The 22,496-nt window shown below is 39.0% G+C and overlaps 4 protein-coding genes and 1 pseudogene across 8 annotated transcripts; 2 read left to right on the forward strand and 3 right to left on the reverse strand.

Moving 5' to 3' along the window:
- Nucleotides 1-25: 25 nt before the first annotated feature.
- Nucleotides 26-1,890, reverse strand: LOC104802873 (superoxide dismutase [Cu-Zn] 3). 4 transcript variants are annotated; one of them, XM_010526682.2, is made up of 7 exons: nt 1,763-1,888; nt 1,552-1,653; nt 975-1,070; nt 834-865; nt 653-728; nt 349-402; nt 26-242 (listed from the first exon to the last, which is right to left on the reverse strand). In XM_010526682.2, the coding sequence occupies exons 1-7, from the start codon at nt 1,857-1,859 to the stop codon at nt 202-204; spliced, it is 498 nt and encodes a 165-aa protein (XP_010524984.1). In that variant the 5' UTR covers nt 1,860-1,888; the 3' UTR covers nt 26-201. The 4 variants fall into 4 exon arrangements, with proteins under 4 accessions (XP_010524984.1, XP_010524986.1, XP_010524987.1 ...); XM_010526685.2 differs by having other exon boundaries at nt 198-242; nt 349-424; nt 1,763-1,890; XM_010526684.2 differs by lacking the exon at nt 349-402 and having other exon boundaries at nt 1,763-1,890.
- A 678-nt stretch (nt 1,891-2,568) lies between these two features.
- LOC104803114 lies at nt 2,569-5,153 on the reverse strand (annotated as a pseudogene).
- A 1,215-nt stretch (nt 5,154-6,368) lies between these two features.
- LOC104802875 lies at nt 6,369-10,540 on the forward strand. 2 transcript variants are annotated; one of them, XM_010526687.2, is made up of 11 exons: nt 6,369-6,738; nt 6,824-7,028; nt 7,137-7,221; nt 7,342-7,412; nt 7,505-7,593; nt 7,695-7,938; nt 8,149-8,261; nt 8,530-8,620; nt 8,729-8,857; nt 9,073-9,626; nt 9,750-10,540. In XM_010526687.2, the coding sequence occupies exons 2-11, from the start codon at nt 6,876-6,878 to the stop codon at nt 10,180-10,182; spliced, it is 1,962 nt and encodes a 653-aa protein (XP_010524989.1). In that variant the 5' UTR covers nt 6,369-6,738; nt 6,824-6,875; the 3' UTR covers nt 10,183-10,540. The 2 variants fall into 2 exon arrangements, with proteins under 2 accessions (XP_010524989.1, XP_010524991.1); XM_010526689.2 differs by having other exon boundaries at nt 6,860-7,028.
- A 1,734-nt stretch (nt 10,541-12,274) lies between these two features.
- LOC104802876 (nucleolar MIF4G domain-containing protein 1) lies at nt 12,275-16,634 on the forward strand. Its single transcript, XM_010526690.2, has 14 exons — nt 12,275-12,380; nt 12,667-12,693; nt 12,770-12,849; nt 12,947-13,727; nt 13,807-13,874; nt 14,079-14,161; nt 14,250-14,349; nt 14,430-14,515; nt 14,766-14,848; nt 14,988-15,112; nt 15,201-15,302; nt 15,436-15,738; nt 15,852-15,974; nt 16,116-16,634. Exons 2-14 carry the CDS (start codon nt 12,690-12,692, stop codon nt 16,503-16,505), a joined length of 2,328 nt encoding a protein of 775 aa, XP_010524992.1. The 5' UTR covers nt 12,275-12,380; nt 12,667-12,689; the 3' UTR covers nt 16,506-16,634.
- A 222-nt stretch (nt 16,635-16,856) lies between these two features.
- Nucleotides 16,857-21,296, reverse strand: LOC104802877 (5-methyltetrahydropteroyltriglutamate--homocysteine methyltransferase 1-like). Its single transcript, XM_010526691.2, has 12 exons — nt 21,232-21,296; nt 20,293-20,649; nt 20,108-20,195; nt 19,668-19,795; nt 19,182-19,573; nt 18,901-19,064; nt 18,712-18,792; nt 18,450-18,616; nt 18,246-18,351; nt 17,891-18,141; nt 17,597-17,798; nt 16,857-17,495 (listed from the first exon to the last, which is right to left on the reverse strand). The coding sequence occupies exons 2-12, from the start codon at nt 20,640-20,642 to the stop codon at nt 17,127-17,129; spliced, it is 2,298 nt and encodes a 765-aa protein (XP_010524993.1). The 5' UTR covers nt 20,643-20,649; nt 21,232-21,296; the 3' UTR covers nt 16,857-17,126.
- Between the last annotated feature and the right edge of the window lie 1,200 nt (nt 21,297-22,496).

Raw genomic sequence — 22,496 nt, forward strand, 5'->3', positions numbered from 1 at the left:
GAATATGTGAAGCCGAGTTCATTTTCAGACAAAATCCAAAATCTCGCATCCTGGATCCAAGTTTTGAGAAATGTGTGGTCTGTAGTAAAATAAAATTGTTCAACTTTTCACAATGGAAATAGTCTCCGACATAAATACATACATACAATACAGCATATGGAATTGGTGGCTTCTGGATATATTTCATTGAGATCTTGACGCCTATAATTTAGCCTCGACAGATGATTGAAGTCCGATGATACCTGGTTTATGAGAAACAAAGAAAAAACACAATGAATTAAACAAAAAACAGGAAAAAAAATTGACAGACTTGACATGGTCTTGGCCCATATTTTCGAGCTGCATTACCACATCCGATCCTTGCACCGGCATTTCCTGTCGATTTGCTGAGTTCATGCCCTCCTGTCCATCAGTATCCACACATCTAAATCCTTTTAACGTGGATGAACTATTTGTTGTGTTCTTTCAAAGAAAGATACATCTACTTTAACTTGAGCCAAATTCCTTGGAAACAGCTATGTGCAACTGGAAAGTTTAAAACTTCAGATTAAAAGATCTCTTTCTTTGACACACCGTTAATCTTTCGATCGAGCGATTTGATTTTCGACGCTAATAAGAGACGACAGTTCTGAGAAAAGCTGAAAGCTATTACCTTTGCCGAGGTCATCGGGATCGGCATGAACAACAACCGCCCTCCCCAGTATCGAATGCTGCCCGTTCAGTGGGATCTGTGAATTCATAAAAGCCAAGATGGAGGAAACATCATGAATCTGAAACAAACAGGACCAACAAAAAAAAGGTCCATGTTCAAGAAATGGATAGAGATGCTTAACCTGTTTGTCCTTGATTGAGATCTCTGCAACTCCTGATATCAATCAGAACATCATATTCATTATCGACATCTCGTTCAACCCGATAAACGAACAAACAAGATGAAGCATACAGATAGACAGATAAAGGGTAAAGCTTTATACCATCTGAGCCTGCATATATATTCCCCAAATCTCCTGCATGCCGCTCTCCCTCATGGGGTGCCCCATGAACTTTGTTCCGCGGATTGAAGTGAGGTCCTGTGGTGGTTTTCAAGTTTTCGCAAGGAAATGGTAACAGAGAGGAAAAGAAATTAGCCACATTGTCAGTACATATAACTCAGTAATATATCAACACATCAATGCCGAATTACGGTTCTTGTCTTGGCTACGAGATTGTTCTTACGAGCAAATGCTTTTGCAGCACAGAGGGTTTACATAAACTATCAAATCCAAGTTCATCAAATTACGACAAGATTATCAAGTAAACTTCTCTCGTGTATGTGTTTCAATCTAAATCCGACATGTTATCAGGAATTGCTGGCCATCATCCCCTGAGTAACCATCATGCCAAAATTTCAAATCTTTCAAGAGAAACAGTTTATAAAACTTAATACAGATCTTCCAAAAGAACACGGGAAATCCATCCGAGCCTGAACCGAAACAGACGCACTGAAACCCAAGCTGGAGACAAAACGAAAGAAGAAATCAATCTTCAGACAGTGACAGAGAAAACGGATACCAGTGGAGTTGCAGCCATTGGTGGTATCGCCGAAGGAGTGAATATGGAAGCCATGGAAACCAGGAGATAGACCTGCTATCGTTCCCGTCACATGGGTCGTCCCTATGTAAGCAACAAACAAAAATACAGAGACAGAGAAAAACCCATGAACAAAGCATAATCCGCCTTCGATTTCCGACGATTACCACAAAGGAAACGAGATGAGATTTACCAGAAGCGTCTTGTATGAATTGAAGACAACCTCGGACGTTATTATCGCCTGTGATGAGAGCCACCGCCTTCAGATTGCCCGTCGCCTGAGCCGCCATTGTCGCCCTCTTTTCTCCCCGTCTCTCTGGTTTCTTCTGTGTTTATCGAGGAGCGAGCCAAAACCCGAACCGAACCGACAAACCGGAACACAAATACCGGTAAGGGCAAAATTGGAAAAACAGAAAAAAGATCGAGAATTTCTGTGACGAGAAGTGAATCTGTCCACATAAAACTTGAGCAGTCAGAGGTCATGGTCCTGCGTATTGTTCGACAAGACTTTGCAAAACCATGTGATGTTTGCTTGTCTGCAGAATCAGAGGAGAGAAGCCATACACTGTAACACACATATATATATATATATATTGCATACATACATACATACATACATACATACATATATGTATATATATATTCCATTAAAGATGACAGAAGGAGGAGATTTGATCACCCTTTTGTGCAGAATCACTGTTCAGACAGCAAAAAGATGTCGTTTGTTTTTACAAAAACTGATCAACGTTACCTTATTCAACACCCAAAAGAAATTGAAGAGAATCTGAATGCTGCTACATATATAATCCAAATGCGGATTCAGAGTGTTCACCGAGGATGCAACTCAGAAATGGCACCAGAACTTGCAGAAGATCCTAAACCTCGGCTTCTGCGATCTGTCGTGCTCGATTGATTGTTGCCCGTCGAGGAAGAACACTCACCGATAGATCTCAGTAAAACACAAGCGGAACAAACGGGTCGATGTAAATTCAAATGATTTCAAAAAATTTCACTTGGTTGAACCAAAACAGAGACGGACAAAGCATTGACGAATGGAAGAGCGATACTATCACTGCTCAGCATCAGAAGGACCGAAGCCATGGTCGGCCTTTCGGACACATTCTCCTGAACACACAACAAACCTATGTTTATGCATCTCAACATCATGCTTCTTGAACCAACCGTCAGACTCTGGTCGACCAGTTTTAACGCCATGCCTTCCCTCCAGTTCCTCCATGCCTGCAGAAGCGAGTTCTTGGATTATGATCTGAGCAACTAACGGACAGTTCTCGGGTGAGAAAAAGTGTACTTACGACGCTCACGAGATCTCCGACATCTTCCACGTCGTCTCGGAAAGAGCTGTTTCTCTGACCACTTACGATCTCAAGAACCAAGACCCCAAAACTGTAAACGTCTGTCTTGAACGAGAACTGTCCATGCATTGCGTATTCCGGAGCCATGTATCCACTGCAATTCAATTCATCACCATCATCATCATCATCATCATCATATATGTATCCGTGTATATACCTATTTGAAACGTTTCGGAACTCACAGTGTTCCGACAACCCTGCTCGTGAAGCTTTGAGTTGTGTGATCGATGTCAAACAATCTCGCCATACCGAAGTCTGCAATCTTTGGGGTCATTTCTTCGTCAAGTAAGATGTTGCTCGCTTTGAGGTCACGGTGAATTATCCGAAGGCGAGAATCTTCGTGTAGATATACGAGTCCCCGAGCTATTCCTCTTATGATTCTATGCCGTTTTTCCCAATCCAGATACGTTCGCTTCACCATATATGCGCACACACACACACACGCGAAGAAAACGAAACCAAAGGATATCATAATCTATGCAAAATCTTGGATCCAACTCGCGAGTAGAGAAGAGTTACCGAAGATGAACTTGTCGAGACTGATGTTCGGGACGAACTCGTAGACGAGAAGCCTCTCTGTTCCTCGTAAAGAAAACCCTAAAAGCTTGACAAGATTCCGATGCTGAAGCTTCGCTACAAGCAAGACCTCGTTCTTGAACTCTGTTTCGCCTTGTCCCGTTTCTCTCGACAACCTTTTCACAGCCACTTGATGTCCATCACGTATAACACCCTACACATTATACGTACGACAACTATATATATATATATATATGTCTCGGAACTGACACTGGACGGCAGTGTCTTAAACGTGAACAAAACAGAGAAGGGTTACCTTGTAAACTGTTCCGAACCCGCCTTGTCCGAGCTTGTTTTCGGGCGAGAAATTATCGGTGGCATCTCGTATAATACCGAAATCAAACTGCAACGAATCTGCGCTACTGATATCGTCCTCGATTTTGCCTTCTAGTTCTATCCACACGCCACAACAAAAACAAGAGAGTTTTGATAACCGGTGTTCTACTTTGCAAGAAACTTAAACTTCCTTTTCGATTTTTTTCTTTTTACGAAACTTACTTTCGCGTTTCTTCTTCCTCAAGAATACAATGATGGCGGCGGCCATAAGTAAGAAAACGACAATAACAGGAACGACTATGGAGATTACAGCTCTATCTCCATCACCATTTTTCTTCCCTGGAAGAAGAAGATATACACATATATATTATATAGTAAAATTTTTATACCGTATAGGATCTTGGACCTTTTTCGGTCATAACCATTCGATTTTTGTATCGAATTCGGTTTAGGTTCCATGTTTTTCAATTCAAATCAGTTAAATTATTCGGTTATTAACCAGATAGATGACCTCGTCCTTTGTCGGAACAGAAATGGATACCTCCTCCGACGAGTCTTGTGCCATTTCCCGGAGGAGAAAATGCCGTGGGTACGTGTTAGTTGACTCTTCGGCGGTTATGTTATAAAACCGATAAGTCTCGTACCGGAAAAAGCAGCTCGGCGTCGACCGCCGACCACCTTGCCTCCCATCACAGCAATCTGGAATCTTACCAAAGCCCTGAGACAGACAATCCGAACAATCCTGTTCCGACAAGTCTGGCGTACACTGTACCAAACCGTACAATGTCTGGAACGATGGCGCCGTCGCATTTCCGGCGGCAAACTTCTTACCGCCCGTTTGGGCTCTTCTCCTCAGGCTTTCGAGTAAACCCCTCAGGACGGTCTCGATCCCGGCCCTATCTCCGGTGAAGTTTGCGGTGTTCGCCAGAGAGTGCGAGGGCTCGGTCTCCATCCGGTTCACTATCGTCCGGTTCGAGTAACGTGTCGTGCACGTTTCGTACCATATGATGGCTTCCTTGCGGTTAAGGCAGCGTCTCTTCAGTTCTTGCCCGGCGGCCGCCACGCAGGCGAGGCAGTCACCGGCAGTGATATCTCCTCTGCAGATCGAGATCGAGTTGACTCTGTCGGAGTTTTCTCCGACGGAGATGTTGTAGAAGCCGTCGTCGTTTTGGGGGAGAGAGGAGAGAGAAGAGATGAGCTTGTTAAGGTTGTCGGAAAATGTGGAGTTCAGTGTGTAGTTTCCTCTTTCGTCTCTGCAGATCTCGTACGGAGAAACCTGTGCTTGGGATCTTACAGTGAAGTGTTGCATGAGAAGCAGCAAAGTGAAGAAGGGAGCGTAAGATACAGAGGACGCCATTTAATAATAAAAAAAAAATATTTTTGCTTCTCTTGTCTTTGTTTGATGTTCTCTGCTAAATCACAGATCCGCCATTTTTTTTTATAATTCAAGAAACGCTGCCCCAAGATTCACGTCGGTTGACTTTTGACTTTGGTGGGCAAAGATTTCCAAGTCCGAGCATGTTAATTTATTTATAGGAAAATGTTATATATATTGTCTCTTTCCAGTGTCATATAGTCTTGCAAAATAAATTGCAGGACCACGATTGATATGTGATTGAAGAAGAAGAAGTCTCTGTATATGTATATATATGTATGTATATATATATATATATCCCACATGCCCATCACATTTCATTATATGTTCCAAGTGGTCCAATGAACTTTTTCAACATTCACCATGCACGGAAACTTCCAAAGCTTCTTCCTCTTCCTGTCTGTATGGACTTTTTTTTTATGTTATGCTGTCATTAAAAAAAAAACTCGATAAGGACAAAAAATCCATCTAGTTCTCTTTTAAAAAAAAAAAAAAAAAAAAAAAAACTTCAGGCCCCCACATAAAAATGTCTTCAGATAGATTTCACAATCAGAAAAAAAAAACAGATATGTAGAGAAACCCATTTCATAATTCAAGAACAGGACAAAAGCTCAATGGAATCGTTATTATTACCATGAAATGAAATAACCTAACCTGCCATTGTCTATTACGGACACATATGAAACATTATAAAAAACGTTTTCAGACAAAAAGAAGAAAAAAAAAAGCTTCCTGATACGAGGTTTCTTGCGCTCTACGTTAGCTATCGTAAAATTATGTTTGTAGATTTAGTTGTGGTTTCACGGGTGCAAGATTTTGGGTCTTGAGAAATCACGTCCAGTCATCCATAGATGATGGATCTAAATAAAAAATAAATATCTAATTTAATTCGACATTATGTTTATAATAAATATAAAAAAAATACTTGGGGAAACACGAGGAAAAATATCTGGACGGTTGGTTTATGATTAGATTCTCATAAATGCGTACACCTTGTAATATCTTTTTTTGGGTAAGCAGTACATCTTGTAATTATTCACCGACAACTGGAATGTATCTATTTATTTACTTTAAAAAATAAAAATATTAATTTTCTATTTATTTACTTTTTTGTAAAATAAATCGGACCGTTTTTATATAACCAAAGACGGAACACACAAAAGACAGAAAACTAAAATCTATGTGATGTCTGTCTGAGTTCATACACACACGGCTTTGTTTGTCAACAAAGCAACCTCTTTTTTTTTAAAAAAAAAAAATAAAAAAATAAAAAAAAGAACACCGATAATCCAACGAGCGTTTCTCTTCGGCTTCGATTCTCTGGAAATCTCTCAGTCACTGTCTCTCTCTCGATCTGATTGGGATTTGTTCAGCTGTCACCTGGGTTTTGTTTGTTTCTCTGGAAAATCGACGGGGAAACGCGAGACAGCTCGAATCTGTGAGACGCAACCTGAACCCCTTCGCGCTGGATCCCCGAGCATGCTTCTTCGTTTCTCGTCAGATTCGCGCATGTTGCGGCGGCTCTTCTCCGTTTGACCTCTTGATCTCTTCTTCGATTCTTCGCCTCAGGTAAACAGAGTTCGCGTTTTGAGTCTGGGTGATTATATCCGCTGGATTCGATGCTCACGATCACGAATGCGTTCTATTGGGTTAGGGTTTTTAATTTGAGGGGAGGATTTCGAAATTTTAGGGGAAGATAGAAGGAGATGATGCTGTTCAAATCTAGAATAAAATGGATTGCACTCCTTGTGCTGATCTTGTCAGTGGGATCTCTGGTTATTCATCTTTCCATTACCAAGTCTTCAGGTGTACAGTTAGTGCAGTATTCGAGAGGATTTGGACAAGAAGTAGGGATACAGGTAAAACCAAAATAAAAAAAGGGATTTGAACTTTTGATTTCGCATGTCTCCTCCAATGAGTATCTTTTCATTGTTGTTGACGATGTAAGAAACCTCTTAATGTTTCAGAGTTTTACCAGTAAACACCTATGGCGATCTGTGAAATCGTTAGAAACCTTGCAGCCCTACGCCAATTCAAGAAATAACTATCCTGGTATTGTCTTTAGTTTCCTCGTACATGCCAGTATGTTCTTTGATAATTCCAGTTCAAAGTTGAAGTTGTCGGTTTTGTGTCCTTGTCTGAGTCATCCTTGCTTGTCTTGTCTCGTCACAGCGCCAAGTCAGGTGAACAATGGCTTCATCTATGCAAAGGTTTTTGGTGGATTTGACAAGATAAGATCTTCAGTATGTATCTTCGGACACTAAAAGAAAATTATATGATCTCTATTTGAGTTTTCCAAATCTGCGGGTTGATAACGTGTCTGTAAATTTTCTAGATATGCGATCTTGTCACCATATCCAGGCTTCTAAATGCTACTCTTGTCATTCCAGAGCTCCAAGAAAGTCTTCGCTCAAAAGGCATCAGGTACGATCCTTTCTTTGTTACTTTTTTATACCTTGTTTGTTTCTCAAAACCCGGTTTTGGAATTTTCTATACTCTTTAATTTATATTTGTGGGCTGTGCAGCTACAAGTTCAATAGCTTCTCCTACCTTTATGACGAAGAACAGTTTATAGCCTTTCTTAAAAACGACATTACGGTTGTGAAGGCTCTTCCCGAGAGCTTGAAGGGTGCAAGAAAACGGAACGAGTTCCCTATCTTTAAGCCCAAAAGCTCTGCCTCGCTTAACTTTTATCTCGATGATGTATTTCCAAAGTTAAAGAAAGAAAAGGTTATTGGATTGATTGTCTCCAATGGAGGTTGTTTGCAGGTATTTATCTTTTTTTTTTTCGTTAGTACCTTTTTTTTTTGTATCGAAAAGGTTATTGGATCGATTTGGTTATCTTTTCTGCTGCAAAATACAATCTCGATTTTTTTTAATCGCAATCTGGCCATGCTATGTTTAAGTTAGGAAATGGTTATATGACGTGACCATTATGCTCTCTCCCTCTCTCTAAGTAAATGGTCTTTTTTATTTCAGTCTGTTTTGCCAGCTTCAATGTCCGAACTTCAAAGACTTCGGTGTAGGGTTGCTTTCCATGCCCTTCAGTTCCGTTCAGAAATTCAGTTGCTGGGAAAGAAGATGGTCGAGAGGTACTTGGAACATATGTTTTTTTTTGGGGATCTGTCCTAAAGGGGAAAAACATTGAAAATGTGGACACACTAGTTTTCTAACCCAAAAAAAGGGCAAGTAGCTGACTGAGAAATGCAGTAAACGAGTTTAAGGGATAGCCATTTATAGACTTTAGCTCGGGGACTTCAGGTGGAATATAAGACCAGACTAGCTTTAGGTGTCATGATTTTATCCATATCGACGAGACATGTGGTTAATGCTGAGATAATGTCCTTTCCTCTTGGTTAGGTTAAGGGGATGGGGCCAACCTTTTCTAGCTTATCACCCGGGCCTAACGAGGGACACGTTGGCTTATCATGGTTGTGCCGAGCTTTTCCAGGTTAGAATTTGTATCCGACAGGATGTTCGTTTTGATTTGATAGTACTCACTCTCTTTCTTCTCTCCTCTTTGTGTTCTGACTCTTTGTCGTTTTCTGACTTCTCGAAGGATGTTCACACTGAACTCATTCAGTACCGACGTGCTCAGATGATCGAGCAGAGGATTATTTCAGATGAACTTAGTGTAGACTCGCACTTGCGCAGGGACAAGGGCTTATGCCCTCTAATGCCGGAAGAGGTACCATCCTCGGCTGCTTTGTCGTTATGCTAGAAAAAATGCTTATAGTTACACTTCTATGCCATAAAGAAGAGCCCTCTGGATTGCCCTTTACTATTGCTTGAGAAATCTTTCTGACAATTTTTTTGTCTGAGGCCTGTTTCAACTGTTGCACTGAATGACAGGACTAGATTCTCTGTTTTTATAACGATAGAGTTGGTCCTCAATTTTTGCAGGTCGGAATTCTTCTGAGGACATTAGGGTATTCTCCCAAAACGATCATTTACCTGGCTGGACCCGAGACTTTTGGTGGCCAAAGAGTTTTGATCCCTTTGCGTGCCATTTTCCCGAATTTAGTGGATCGGACTTCCTTATGCAGCGAGGACGAGTTATCCCGATTAGTTGGTCCTGAAACGCCTCTTCCGCAGAACACCTTCAAAGTGCCTCCACGAAAGAGCGACGAGCAACTAAAAGAAGAGTGGAACAAGGCAGGCCCTCGGCCTCGGCCTCTCCCACCTCCTCCAGACAGACCTATCTACCAACACGAGAAAGAAGGATGGTATGGTTGGGTTACTGAGAATGAGACGGAACCAATCCCTTCCTCCATGGATCTTAGGGATCGAGCTCACAGGTTACTATGGGATGCTCTCGATTATTTCGTCTCTGTAGAATCTGACGCCTTCTTCCCGGGTTTTAACAACGACGGTAGTGGGTGGCCGGATTTCGCTAGTCTGGTCATGGGGCAGAGACTCTACGAGAGGCCCTCTTCACGGACGTACCGGCCAGACAGGTAAGCATGTGTTTCTAATTCGGTTTTGCCATGCCACTTAACCTTGTAACCTGTCTTTCAGTTAAGATTTGTTTACTTTGTCTGATACATAGAGATACGTTTTGTTTTCTTTTTCTGGAACAGGAGGGTTATTCAAGGTCTCCTCAACATGACAAGGGAGAACATGTACCATCCAAGACATAACTGGACACTTGATGTGAAGAAACATCTGAACTCGAGTTTGTCTGAAAACGGGTTTATCAGGCAGTCCGTTACATCGAAACCGAGGTTGTTTCTTTCGCACCCACTTCCCGAATGCTCATGCAGAACATCGCCTGTGGAGGAATCCAATGTGGTGCGGGATGATGATGGAAGACATCTCTATGGAGGCGAGGACGAATGCCCTAAATGGATCAAATCTGCCGGAAGGGAAAAGAAAAACCCAGATGACGACGATGAAACATCAGACTACGAGAACGAACCTCTGTCTGAACAGTTAGAGACCGAGGAAGACTACGCGAGAACTAAAGTAGCATTGGCCTTCGACCAGGATGATGAATGGGATCCGAATGACTAGAATACACAGAATTCGAGTTTCGTGAAGATTCTTTCGGGAGGACGAAGCAGCAAACGAGAAGAGGTTCTTTTGTTCCCCTTTTTGATCGGTTTCTTCCCGGCTTTCTTTTTTACCATTTGACGTGAGAATAAACTTGCAGAGTCATATTCTTTGGTCGTAAGCTATTTGCAGATTGCAAATGGAAGTAAGTTAAAAGTTGCATACCTTCATAGTTCATACACCACAAAGGGCTTAGGAAACAAGGATAGGAATGCTTTTAATCTCTCTTATGAAACAGATGCAATCTTTGATTAAGTTTTTTTTTTTTCTCTCGTGATGTAAATTCTGCTTCAGATTTTTTTTTTTTTACTTTCGGTTTTTTTTTTTCATGGATTTTTCTGACATTAGTAATAAATTGACAATTATATATATATGTTATAATTTTAATTTTGAAAATTGAATAGCCAACCGTATATGTTATATATGTCCTTTATTTTTAGTTTATATTTACTGTTTTATAACTATAGATTAAATTGTTGTAAAATTATATTATATCCACGTCGGTGACATTTTGCCGGACCAAAACCGCCTTTTAAAATTTGGAAACTTTTATATATAATAAAAAAAGAGATAATCGCATAAAAATATCCGAATTTTTACAAAAATCCTAGATAAATACCTGAACTATAAAATTATCATATAAATACCTGAACTTTTTATAACTCCCACATATATACCCAGACTTTTAAATTTTTTCTAAATCAAACACTCATCTTTTAACGTCGTTAAACACCACTGCTGAATCAGCAAAATCCTGCTGACTCAGCAAAAAAACCTGCTGACTCAGCAAAAACTGATGACTCAACCAAAAAAATATTATTAAATATTCAAATTTTTATCTACATATATTTAAATTAATATATACATATAAATTCACATATATACATATATATATATATATTAAAAATAAAATAATTTATAATTAATAAAACACATGTACTCATAACTACAATATATATATATATATCATACAAATGCATATATACTAAAATAAAAATAATTATAATTAAATTTATATACATATATAATGTACATATTAAAATAAAAATAGTTATAACTAACACATATACATATAATATATATTAAAAAATACTATTTATATGTATATATATTAGTTATATATACAAAATATATATATACAACTAATATATATAATTATAATTAGTTATATATACAAAATGTATATATACAACTAATATATATAATTATAATTAGTTATATATATAAAATATACATATACAACTAATTAGGGGTTTATAATTATATACAAACCCCTAATTAGTTGTATATGTATATTTTATATATATAACTAATTATAATTATATATATTAGTTGTATATGTATATTTTGTATATATAACTAATATATATACATATAAATATTATTTTTAATATTTATTATATGTATATATGTTAGTTATAACTATTTTTATTTTAATATGTATATTATGTATGTATATAAATTTAATTATAATTATTTTTATTTTAATATATATGCATTTGTATGATATATATATATTGTAGTTATGTGTATATATATTTTATTAGTTATAAATAATTTTATTTTTAATATATATATATATATATATATATATATATGAATTTATATGCATATATTAATTTAAATATATGTAGATAAAAATTTAGATATTTAATAATTTTTTTTTGGCTGAGTCAGTAGTTTTTTTGCTGAGTCAGCAGGGTTTTGCTGAGTCAGCAGTTGCATTTAACGACGTTAATAAATAAGTGTTTAATTTGGAAAAAATTTAAAAGTCTAGATATTTATGTGGGAGTTATGAAAAATTCAGGTATTTATATAATAATTTTATAGTTCATGTATTTATTTAAAATTTTTGTAAAAGTTCGGATATTTTTATGCGATTATCCAAAAAAAAAAAAATTGCAATTTTGGTTTTGGAGAAATCAAAACCCTAAATCAAAAACAGGAATAACAGCCATCGCGACTCAGACAGGGGTTCCCTCAATTAAACGCGGAGGGTAAAATTGGAAATAAGGAAAATATAAAAACCTAAAACCCTGAGCGGTGTCGTAGTTTTGATTCTCACTCTCTTCTCCTTCTCTCTTGGCTGTACCTGGCGAATTCCCGGGCTGGATCCGATCCCTTTTCCTCGGCGGTCCAATTCTGTCGCAGTCTAACTGGTACTCTCTCTCTGGCCGCACTTGTATCGCTCTCTGGGTTTCGATTTTCATTGTGGTTTCGTTCGATTCTCTCTTGAATTCTCGTTTAATCCTTGAATGCGCCACACTTTTGTGTTGTAATTATAGGAATTCTCCAAATCATCTCTCCTCCTCTTGAAAAATCTTGAAACCCAGCTACTCTGGTGGCTAGGGTTCTTCATTCGGAGATGCAAATTTTCACTGTTGTTAGGTGACGAGTGATCTTTTCTTGCTCATGTTAATATGTTTTTTTTTTCATTGATGGCAGGACTTGTTGGTCGAGTTTTGAACATGGGTAAGTGATTGCTGTGCCATGGAGTTTGATATTTTTCTCGGATCAAAGGATTTCTCTTAGGTTTAATGCTTCACAGGGAATTCACGTCATGATAAGCGAAAAGAGGCTCGTTTGGAGAAGAGTCGACTAAAACACGAAACTTGGCTTCAACGTCAGGTATAGGAAGCTTCTTGATTATTTGTACGATATATGTTCCTATTCCTGTTATAATGGGTTTTTATCAGTGTTGCAATTTCTGTTCGTTTGCCCACAGAGGTTTCAAAAAGGGAAGAAATTATCTTTAACTAGTAAAACGATCAATTCAGAAGATATCCCTGTGACTGATGACAAGGAAACAGTGCACTTAGAACGGGAGAATAGTCCTGCTAGTAATGAGCATGTGGAGCAAACTTTTCCGGTTGAGATAGCTGAGACCGAAGTTAAGTCGAAGGAGAAGAAGATTAGAAAAGCAAACAGTAAGAAGGATATGAAGAAAGGTAGGAAAACAAAGTTCGAAGAGTACCTCGAAATAGATACCCCGAAAGCATTCTTATCTGGCCAAGAGGACTTGGAATTGGAGAGGAGGCTTGCAAAGAAACTTAGGGTTAAGGAAGGAAAACTAGGGGGATCAGATGATGGTATCAATGAGTTATTTGGAGGATTTCCATCTGCCCTTTGCTCTCTGGGAGTGAAACGTAGCAAATCTGGTAAGAAACGTAAGAAGAAGAGCTCAGAAGAAGGACAGGATTCTGAGGTTGTAGATAAGCAAGCGAATGACGTTTCGGAGCATGAAGAACTTTGTTTTTCAGATGATTCATTGGAAGACATAGAGCCAGTTCTTAAACCATGCAAGAAAAAGAGGCTGCCGAAGGAAGAATCGGAAAGTCATCTGATGGCAATGGATGATAGTGATCCTTCTGAGACTGTTTCACCAGAAAGTTTGGAGGAAACAATGCCTAGAGCGGAGAGCAGCACAAAGTACATTGCTCCTCATTTGAGATCTCGGGCAGGAAGTGAACCGGAAGAACACACTCAAACCCGTAGACGGGTAAGAGGTATGATAAAGACATCTTTTACACCCACTGTATGCCTATGGTTATGATACGAGTTTGACATGCTTGATATGTACACCAGGTCTTCTTAATAGGATGACTGAATCCAATGTAGAATCAATCACTGCAGAGCTGTCCTCAATCTATCGTGTAAGCTTGAACATCCTTATCCTCAAAAGCATTTTCTATCTGCTTAGCTTTGAGCTCTAAGATTGATGCTTAAACGTATTATTTGAATATCTAGTAGATTGTACTATAGTTCGATTTATTTAAAAAAATTGTGTTTTCAGTGTTGTTGGTCTCTTAACTATTGGTTGTTTCACTACACTAACCCATGCAACATATCTAATGCAGACTGTTGCTAGAAGTGTGGCGTCACAGATTTTCTGTGAAGAAGTTTTGGCGTCTTGTGCCAATGGTCCTCGAGGCAATGAACAGTTAAGTGCAGACATATAGGTGTAACTACTCCTTCACATTGACCTTGTTATAGATCTGTGTTTGATGTTTTCCTTTTTTCTGGTAAAGGTATGCTTCTGTATTTGCTGCTTTCATAGCAGGCATGGCATGTTCAGTTGGAATGGACTTCAGCGCAAAACTTATGGCTATGCTTGCTAAATCTTTTGAGGTCTGAATGAATATGAAGTTAATTTTAAATTATCTGGTGTCATTACTACAAATGCTAATAAGCACCTAATTCATTTCCAGGATGAATACCAGAAAGAAGACAATCTCTCTTTGAGGAACGTCACTCTTTTGCTTTCATATTTATGCATATTTGGAGTTTGCTCCAGGTGAGTAGTCTGCAATTTCTCTATGGTCCAGAATCTTGCACTCACCTTTAACAGTTAGTCAAACCAGACAGTTTAAATATGCATGTGAATTTTTACTGCAATCCACTTTTAGGATCTACTGGAATCGGGTGTCTGGCTCTTTTTCCCTGTTTTGTCGCACCTTTCTGATTGGTTATCAATGAATTTCCACTAAATGCAAGCACATTTCTTTATTAGCGATGATAAGAGTTGATTTTTTGATGTTTTGCAGTGATCTTGTTTATGATTTCTTAATGACACTGGGAAAACGGTTGACTGAAGTTGACGTCTCCACTATTTTACATGTTTTACATTGTAAGTTTTGCCATTATTCCCTGACGACCATTATTCTCTGACGACCTTAATTATGTATCGAACGTTGCCTCTTGTTTATTGTATTTTAAACTTTTGTTTCTCAGATTGTGATTATGCATGTATTTCATCTGTTGAGTAGGCTGTGGAATGAAAATGAGGAGCGATGATCCTCTGGCCATGAAAAATTTCATCATCAGTATTCAGAACAGGGCAAATGAGCTGAAAACATCGTCAGAAGGGCAGGAAAAAATAAACACCAAAAGAGTAAGATTTTACGGAATGTTATTCTTTTTCCTGATTGGCAATTTAATATCATGCCTTTAGAGCTATTCTTTCAATTTTGATTTGGCAGATGGAGTTCATGCTTGAAACCATTTGCGAGATCAAGAACAACAAGAAGAGGCCCAAAGAGGATACAGTCCAACATACGAGGATAAAGAAATGGCTTCAGAAGGTAACGCAAACCTGATTTGAAGAGAGTTGTGTCCTATGCTTTTTTATCCGTTTCTTTTGGGGGTGAATAATATTTTTTTTTCATTTGATTAATGACATCAATGACATCTTTTGTATTTTCCATTTTGGCACAGTTGAGAGTTGAAGAAGTTTTGTTAAGAGGGCTCTCATGGAGCAAGCTGCTTGATCCTGAGAAGAAGGGACAGTGGTGGTTGTCGGGTGATTTGGCGGCTTCTTCATCGAACCACAACACTGAAGAAGAATTAGCCAAAACAATCGACAAAGAGGCCCTCGAGGCCCAGAAAATGTTAAAGCTCGCTGCTTCACAGAGGATGAATACAGATGCCAGAAAGGCCATCTTTTGTGTCATCATGAGCGGGGAAGATTACATCGATGCGTTCGAGAAGCTTCTAAGATTGGATTTGCCCGGAAAGCAGGTTTGGTTGTGGTCACATTTATTACTTCGAGATCTCAAGTTTCAGGCTTTACGTTCATTTTTTTCTCTCTTGTGTGTCCGAATCACATTTGGGTTTTTTTTCCGTGTTGGCAGGACAGGGAAATCATGAGGGTTCTAGTTGAATGCTGTTTGCAAGAGAAAGCGTTTAACAAGTACTATACCGTTCTTGCCTCCAAGTTGTGTGAACATGACAAGAATCACAAGTTCACTCTACAGGTATTTTCTTAGTGTCACTGTCTGTACCATAAAAGAGTATAATTTCATCTTTAGACAAAAGACTAAACTAGATTTTGTGGTTATAATACCTCATTCGCGTTGACAAATTAAAGTCCTCTGCTAATAATTTTCATTGCGCAGTATTGCATTTGGGACCATTTCAAAGAAGTAGAGTCAATGTCCTTACAGAGATCAATGCATCTGGCGAAATTCGTGGCAGAGATGATCGCATCGTTCACTCTCTCCCTCGCGGTACTGAAATCCGTGGACTTGGCGAATCCAAATCAGCTGACTCCGAAGAGAATAATGCACTTCCGGATGCTGTTCGAGGCCATCTTCGAGCATCCCGAAAACATCGTGTGGAATGTGTTCACTCGGATATCGTTGAATCCCGATTACGAGCCCCTGCGCGAAGGAATCAAATTCTTCGCCAGGGAATACGTAGTGAAGAAGCCGAACAAAGCATCGTTCAGAGACAAGTTCACCAAAGCAAAGGAGGCCCTTCACAATTCAGAAGGATTTCTCATGTGAATGAGGAGAAAAATGTAATTTTTATTTATTTTTGGTCGAAATCAAATCATCACCCAAAGTGGGAGAAGGCCAAAAGTTTTTTTTCTAGTTTTATAACATTAACGGGTCTAATCAAGTGTTACTTTCATAGGGATGCTGATCAGTTAATTTCTCAATCAATTTAAATTGAATAATATAACATTCATATGATAGGAATAGTGATCGGTTAATACCTGAATCAATTCAAATAAATTGATATATAATCTGAATTCGAGCCAAATCAACACAAAAAAACCAAACTAAATAAAATTGAACCGAAATTAAAATAGGAACAGATAAAACCAAACGTAACCGGAAATAACCAACTCTATCGACTCATTCATCAAAAGATGAGCTTTGTTTGTATTAAGAAGTTATTCCGAAAACGTTCCAAAAGGGACAAATGATACATTATAACATCACGGTAAAAAAACAAAAACAAAAAAGAAAAGGAAGAAGAAAGCGTATGCCTCCTCAAGTGGAGAATCCATATCATCATTTTCTAGATGCTAAATATTTCCGGGAAAAAAAAAACAGATTATTCAACCAAACAACACAGACGAGAAAGATTCCTTATAAGAATCCAAACAGGGTGTTTTGTCTTCACTTGGCACTGGCGAGCTGGGAGCGGATAAGCTTGGCAGCATCAACCATGTTCTTAAGGGCAGGTTTCACCTCTGCGTACTTGCGGGTCTTAAGACCACAGTCAGGGTTCACCCATAAGATGTTCTGTTCGAGAACAGCGAGCATCTTGTTGATCCTGTCCGCTATCTCCTCTGTCGACGGAATCCTCGGGGAGTGGATGTCGTAAACTCCCGGCCCGATCCCAGCACCGTACTTCACTCCCTCTCTGAACACCGACAGAAGCTTCTCGTCTGAACGAGAGTTCTCGATGGTGATCACATCGGCATCCATGTCGATGATGGAGTGGATGATGTCGTTGAAGTTGGAGTAGCACATGTGGGTATGGATCTGCCAACCCATTAATGATCAAAATTTTAAGAAATTATGCCATCATGTCAATGATATTTTAGATAAATGCAAGTTCTTGCAGGAAGAATCGGCAAAAAAACCTGAGTGCTGTCTTGAACGCCGACGTTGGTGATCCTGAAAGAGTGAACAGCCCAGTCCAAGTAGAAAGCATGCTCTGATTTCCTAAGGGGAAGCCCCTCTCTCAATGCAGCCTCGTCGATCTGAATCACACTAATGCCTGCCTTCTCGAGATCCTCGACTTCGTCCTTGATGGCTAAAGCAATCTGGTAGCAGGTCTCGTGCCTAAAGGATTTTCCCAGATGTAAATCATCTTGGACATTTAATCATCCTTCTTCCACTGTTTCATAAAGTTATATATACGAAATATTATGTACCTAGGTTGGTCGTTTCTGACAAAGGACCAGTTGAGGATGGTGACAGGGCCTGTAAGCATTCCCTTCATGGGGCGAGAGGTCATGCTCTGGGCCGTCGAAGACCAGAAAACCGTCATTGGCTTGGGGCGGCTCACGTCACCGTAGATGATTGGTGGTTTCACACAACGAGACCCGTAAGATTGGACCCACCCGTTAGCAGTGAAGGCAAAACCAGACAATTGCTCTCCAAAGTACTCAACCATGTCATTTCTCTACAATTTAGTAAAAAAAAAAACCTCATCAGAAATGGTGGAAAATGTACCTGAAACATTCTCAGTTTCAGCCATTGCATGGTCTATTATGGGAAAAAGCTCACCTCCGGCTCTCCGTGAACCAGGACATCAATGTCAAGCTCCTCTTGGAGATCAACAACCTTCTTGATTTCTTCCTTGATGGCCTTGACGTATTCCTCCTCGGAGATCCTAGAAAAAAGAGATACCGCAAGGCATATAGTTAACAACATAAGAAACAAAAAAAAAGTATCGTCAAATGCTAAAGTTATTGAATTTAAGATACTAACTTCTTGGCCTTGTATTCACGGCGAACTCTCCTGAGCTCAAGGGTCTGTGGGAACGACCCAATGGTAGTCGTAGGGAGGATCGGGAGGTTGAGCTTCTTCTGTTGAGCATCTAACCTAGCACTAACATTAGTTGCACGACGGTGGTCAGAGCCCTTCAGAGCAGCAGCCTGAGAAAACAAGAATTGCTCCTAATGGTCAGAAAAAGAATTTTAACAAATCAATCAATCAACGTGACAGTATACTGAATCTAATCAAAACTTACAGCCTTCTGAACAGCCTCATTGTTCACCCTTGGGGAAGATCTCCTCGAAGCCAAAGCAGCAGCATTAGCAGAGAAGAAGGCCTGACAGAAGAAAGCACAATTTAAACATTAGTATTTCACAAACCATTTAAGCCACAGCGGCTTACAAGGGAAACAGTGTGCATGCAGAAATTTGCAGAAGAACCATACCTCATCCTTCTGACCAGCCAAAGCCTTGGCCAATGCATTAACCTCAACAACCTTCTGGGCAGCGAAAGCTAACCATGACTTGATTTCAGCATCAAGCTTAGGCTCGTTGACAAGGTCAACAGCAGTGTGGAGGAGAGAGCAGGAAGTGGAGACAACAAGATTGTCTGCACCAATACACACACAACAAAATTAACAAGCAAAATACATATTTCTTTTAAAGTTTTTTCTGTAATCCACGAAAGCAGGCAAAGAGCCATATAATGCTTATGAGAATGTAATACCTTTACCAACAATGCCCTCAAGCTCCGAAAGTGTACTGAGAGAGGCAGCAAGGTCATTAGCCCAGATGTTCCTACCATCGACAACACCAGCAAACAGATACTTGCCCTTGGGAAAACCAGCCTTGATCAGGTCAAGGGTCTTGGTTCCACGAATAAAATCAAATCCAAATGCTGTCACGCCCTTCAAGGAGGTAAGGGTCTTGTATGCTTCAGCAGGGATATCAGCGAAGTAGGTCTCCACGAGAACGTTCAAACCAGAAAGCGTTGATTCAAGTTCAGCATATGCGTCAGTGAAAGCCTGAAGTTTGTCACCCTCAAGATCCATAACAAGAAGAGGCTCATCAAACTGAATCCAGGTGGCACCAGCTCCCTTGAGCTCGGTGATGACTTCCCTGCATACACATTCATCGTTCCAAAGCATGTCAGACATATTATTCATACTATCAAAGAGAAAAGATCTTATGGGAAGGCAATCAATTATCTCACTTGTAGATGGGAAGAATTTTCTCGACAAGAGAGAGGAGGTTGAATGTCTTCTCAACACCCTTGGCACGCTTGGAAAGCAGCAAGTAAGAAACAGGGCCAACGAGGACAGGGACGGTCTCAACACCAAGCTAGATAAATAACAACAAGTCAGTATATCAACACTTTATAATTTATATAGCATTGCAATTTGTACATGAACTAAAGACAATTATGATCAATATGCTCTTGATTAGATTAGTATCAACATGCCAATGTTCTTAACAAATTAGAATAATCGTCCTGATATGCCATCTAAGAACATCAAAGCTCATCCATTACGTCCTCTAACCGAAGCCCACATTTTGCAGTAAATTACTACTGCCGTAGAGTCACTTTCCTCTTATTCTCAGATATGTTGTACTAAAGTTTATGAATGGATACAAGTGAACAATGATACTTACAGCCTTGGCCTCCTTGTACTCATCCACAGCCTTGTGAGATGCATAAGAGAATTTCACATCAGGACCCAACTCTGGGACAATGTAGTGGCTGCATCAAGAAAATACAAAGCACATTAAACTTAAACACACAAGCTCGTTTACAGATCTCCCCAAAAGGGCAACCATTCGGAGATGCAGTTACTTACTAGTTGGTGTCAAACCACTTGGTCATTTCCATGGCTGGAACAGAGGCGTTTCCTCTGGCCATGGAGAAGTAAACATCAAACCCGATCTCGCCACCGTTCCATCCATATCTAGATGGGACAGCACCAAGCATAGCGGTGGTGTCGAGCACCTGATCATAGTAAGCAAAGGTGTTGCTTGGGATGAACTTAGTCCCAGCATCAGACATCTGTTTCCAGATGGATGATCTGAGATCAGCCGCCACCTTCTTCAGATCCTCGGCACTGCTCTTTCCATCCCAAAAGGACTCCAACGCGAATTTGAGCTCTCTCTTGGGGCCCATGCGAGGGTATCCAACAATGTGGGAGGCCATCTTTTCTCTAAATCAAACAGAAAAACTCATCAAAATCAGCTTCTGATCCAATTACAATACAAGTCTGAATACGTTTTCTCTTCATTAAGGAACACAGCTTTACGATATTATATAAGCAACAACAGCCCATTTCAGAGTAGAATCTGAAGCTTTAAGATCAGATCGAATAAATAATAACCGAATCAAGATAGAACATTTATATTCGCGTGTATCTAAGTACAAAAGATAACGTAAAGTGGATCTAGGGCGCAGAAACCCAGAAAAAACAATCATTTGGAATATGTCAAAAAAGGCGGGATCAGATCTTAAGTAACCAAACAGAGATCCAAACCCAGATCTAGAGAACCAACAACACAACATCTCAGATCCATACATTTCACTAACCCACTCACCGATAGATCTCAGTAAAACACAAGCGGAACAAACGGGTCGATGTAAATTCAAATGATTTCAAAAAATTTCACTTGGTTGAACCAAAACAGAGACGGACAAAGCATTGACGAATAAGTAGAAGAAAATGGAAGCGAAGAAGCTATATGTAAGAGAGAGAGGGATGACGAAGGGAAGCCATGGGAACACGGACGCATACCTTGCGGAGGGAGAATCGGGAGGAGAAAGGATTGGTAGAGAGGAGGAGGTCACAAGGGAGAGAGACGAAGACGAAGAGTGGCTTTGTTTGCTTATTTATAGGAAAAACGATGTTAGATCTTGTGCGTGGGCGCGCGTGTGCACGCGCGTAGATCAGCGAGGGTGATTTCCGTCATTTCGATTTAATTTAATAAACATATATGTCATTTCTATGTATATAATACTAACAATATACCGTATATTTACTTGTATTTTATGGACTGAGATACTCGTAAAATAAAAGATATTTTCTATGAAAATGGATCGAATGTATTAAATTTGTATGTAAATAAAACCAGAAAAAAAATTATGTATGGTCAGGAAAATTTTTTTTTATTATGGTAATACCCTTTTTCCAATATAATAAATTGAAATCTAAACTACATATTAATGTTTCAATGAAAAAATAAATTTAAGGGTTATATTTTAAGCTTGGAAAATTCAAAATTATGACATTGTTGAGTTGAAAAAGGTTCTGAATATCCTAAAAATGTATGAATTGGGAATATTTAACAAGTGCAAGAGTTGAATTAAATTCTACTAAATTATTATTAATCATTAAGAAGTTAATATTTTGTTGGAAGTAATATTAACGGCATAAAAAATTAAGGCAGACAACGGAATTAAAACGTGAGAGGGGAGTTGGTGGTCTTGGTGGGTGGGTGGGGTCCACAGGGTGGCTTTTGGGGTTGCTAAGATTCACTGAAAGAGGAGAGGTGTCCATCTAATATAGAAAATTAAAAAAATAAAATATTTGATTTTGTTGAAATCTGAATTAAAATATAATCAAATTAGAAGTCCAAATATCAACCAAAATAGGATTTGTTGGTGAGATTAGAAAGGGTGAATGAGAAAATAGAAAGAAAAAAAAAACTAAGTACAAGTATTTTTTTTTCTTTTTAAGATTTGGTACAATTTACAAAGTGATAGTGTTGTTGTTAGCTGATGATTTGGCCACCAAAAAATTTGGATTTTGACGTATCAACCTTTTTCATTTCTCTTTATTTACAACATTACCCTTCTGACTAGTAATCTAGTAACGCCAAACTTATTACATTAATAAATTTGTATATAATATTAAAAATACATGTATACAAATATTATAAGAATTTATTGTGTGGAAAATCGGCAGTTGTTTTTTGAAAGTTCAATTTTCAGATTGTAGTGGTTAGTAATCATTTATATTTTATTTCTTATCCCTTTTTTTGCCATCTTGAGGACCACCAA

The sequence above is a fragment of the Tarenaya hassleriana genome, unplaced genomic scaffold (genome assembly GCF_000463585.1).
Source record: "Tarenaya hassleriana unplaced genomic scaffold, ASM46358v1 Cleome8, whole genome shotgun sequence".
Lineage (NCBI taxonomy): Eukaryota > Viridiplantae > Streptophyta > Magnoliopsida > Brassicales > Cleomaceae > Tarenaya > Tarenaya hassleriana.

Excerpts from the sequence above, each read along its gene's own strand:
- LOC104802877 (XM_010526691.2), bottom strand. The coding sequence starts at position 20,642 with ATGGCCTCCCACATTGTTGGATACCCTCGCATGGGCCCCAAGAGAGAG. Across the intron at positions 20,196-20,292 it reads AAGTGGTTTGACACCAACTA|CCACTACATTGTCCCAGAGT; the intron begins GTAAGTAACTGC and ends TTCTTGATGCAG. Across the intron at positions 18,793-18,900 it reads TGGCTGGTCAGAAGGATGAG|GCCTTCTTCTCTGCTAATGC; the intron begins GTATGGTTCTTC and ends TTCTTCTGTCAG.
- LOC104802875 (XM_010526687.2), top strand. The coding sequence starts at position 6,876 with ATGATGCTGTTCAAATCTAGAATAAAATGGATTGCACTCCTTGTGCTG. Across the intron at positions 7,222-7,341 it reads TTCAAGAAATAACTATCCTG|CGCCAAGTCAGGTGAACAAT; the intron begins GTATTGTCTTTA and ends GTCTCGTCACAG. Across the intron at positions 9,627-9,749 it reads CGGACGTACCGGCCAGACAG|GAGGGTTATTCAAGGTCTCC; the intron begins GTAAGCATGTGT and ends TTTCTGGAACAG.
- LOC104802876 (XM_010526690.2), top strand. Across the intron at positions 14,516-14,765 it reads ATATTTGGAGTTTGCTCCAG|TGATCTTGTTTATGATTTCT; the intron begins GTGAGTAGTCTG and ends GATGTTTTGCAG. Across the intron at positions 14,849-14,987 it reads TATTTTACATGTTTTACATT|GCTGTGGAATGAAAATGAGG; the intron begins GTAAGTTTTGCC and ends TCTGTTGAGTAG.
- LOC104802873 (XM_010526682.2), bottom strand. The coding sequence starts at position 1,859 with ATGGCGGCTCAGGCGACGGGCAATCTGAAGGCGGTGGCTCTCATCACA. Across the intron at positions 403-652 it reads TCCCGATGACCTCGGCAAAG|GAGGGCATGAACTCAGCAAA; the intron begins GTAATAGCTTTC and ends ACTGATGGACAG. Across the intron at positions 243-348 it reads CGGTGCAAGGATCGGATGTG|GTATCATCGGACTTCAATCA; the intron begins GTAATGCAGCTC and ends CTCATAAACCAG.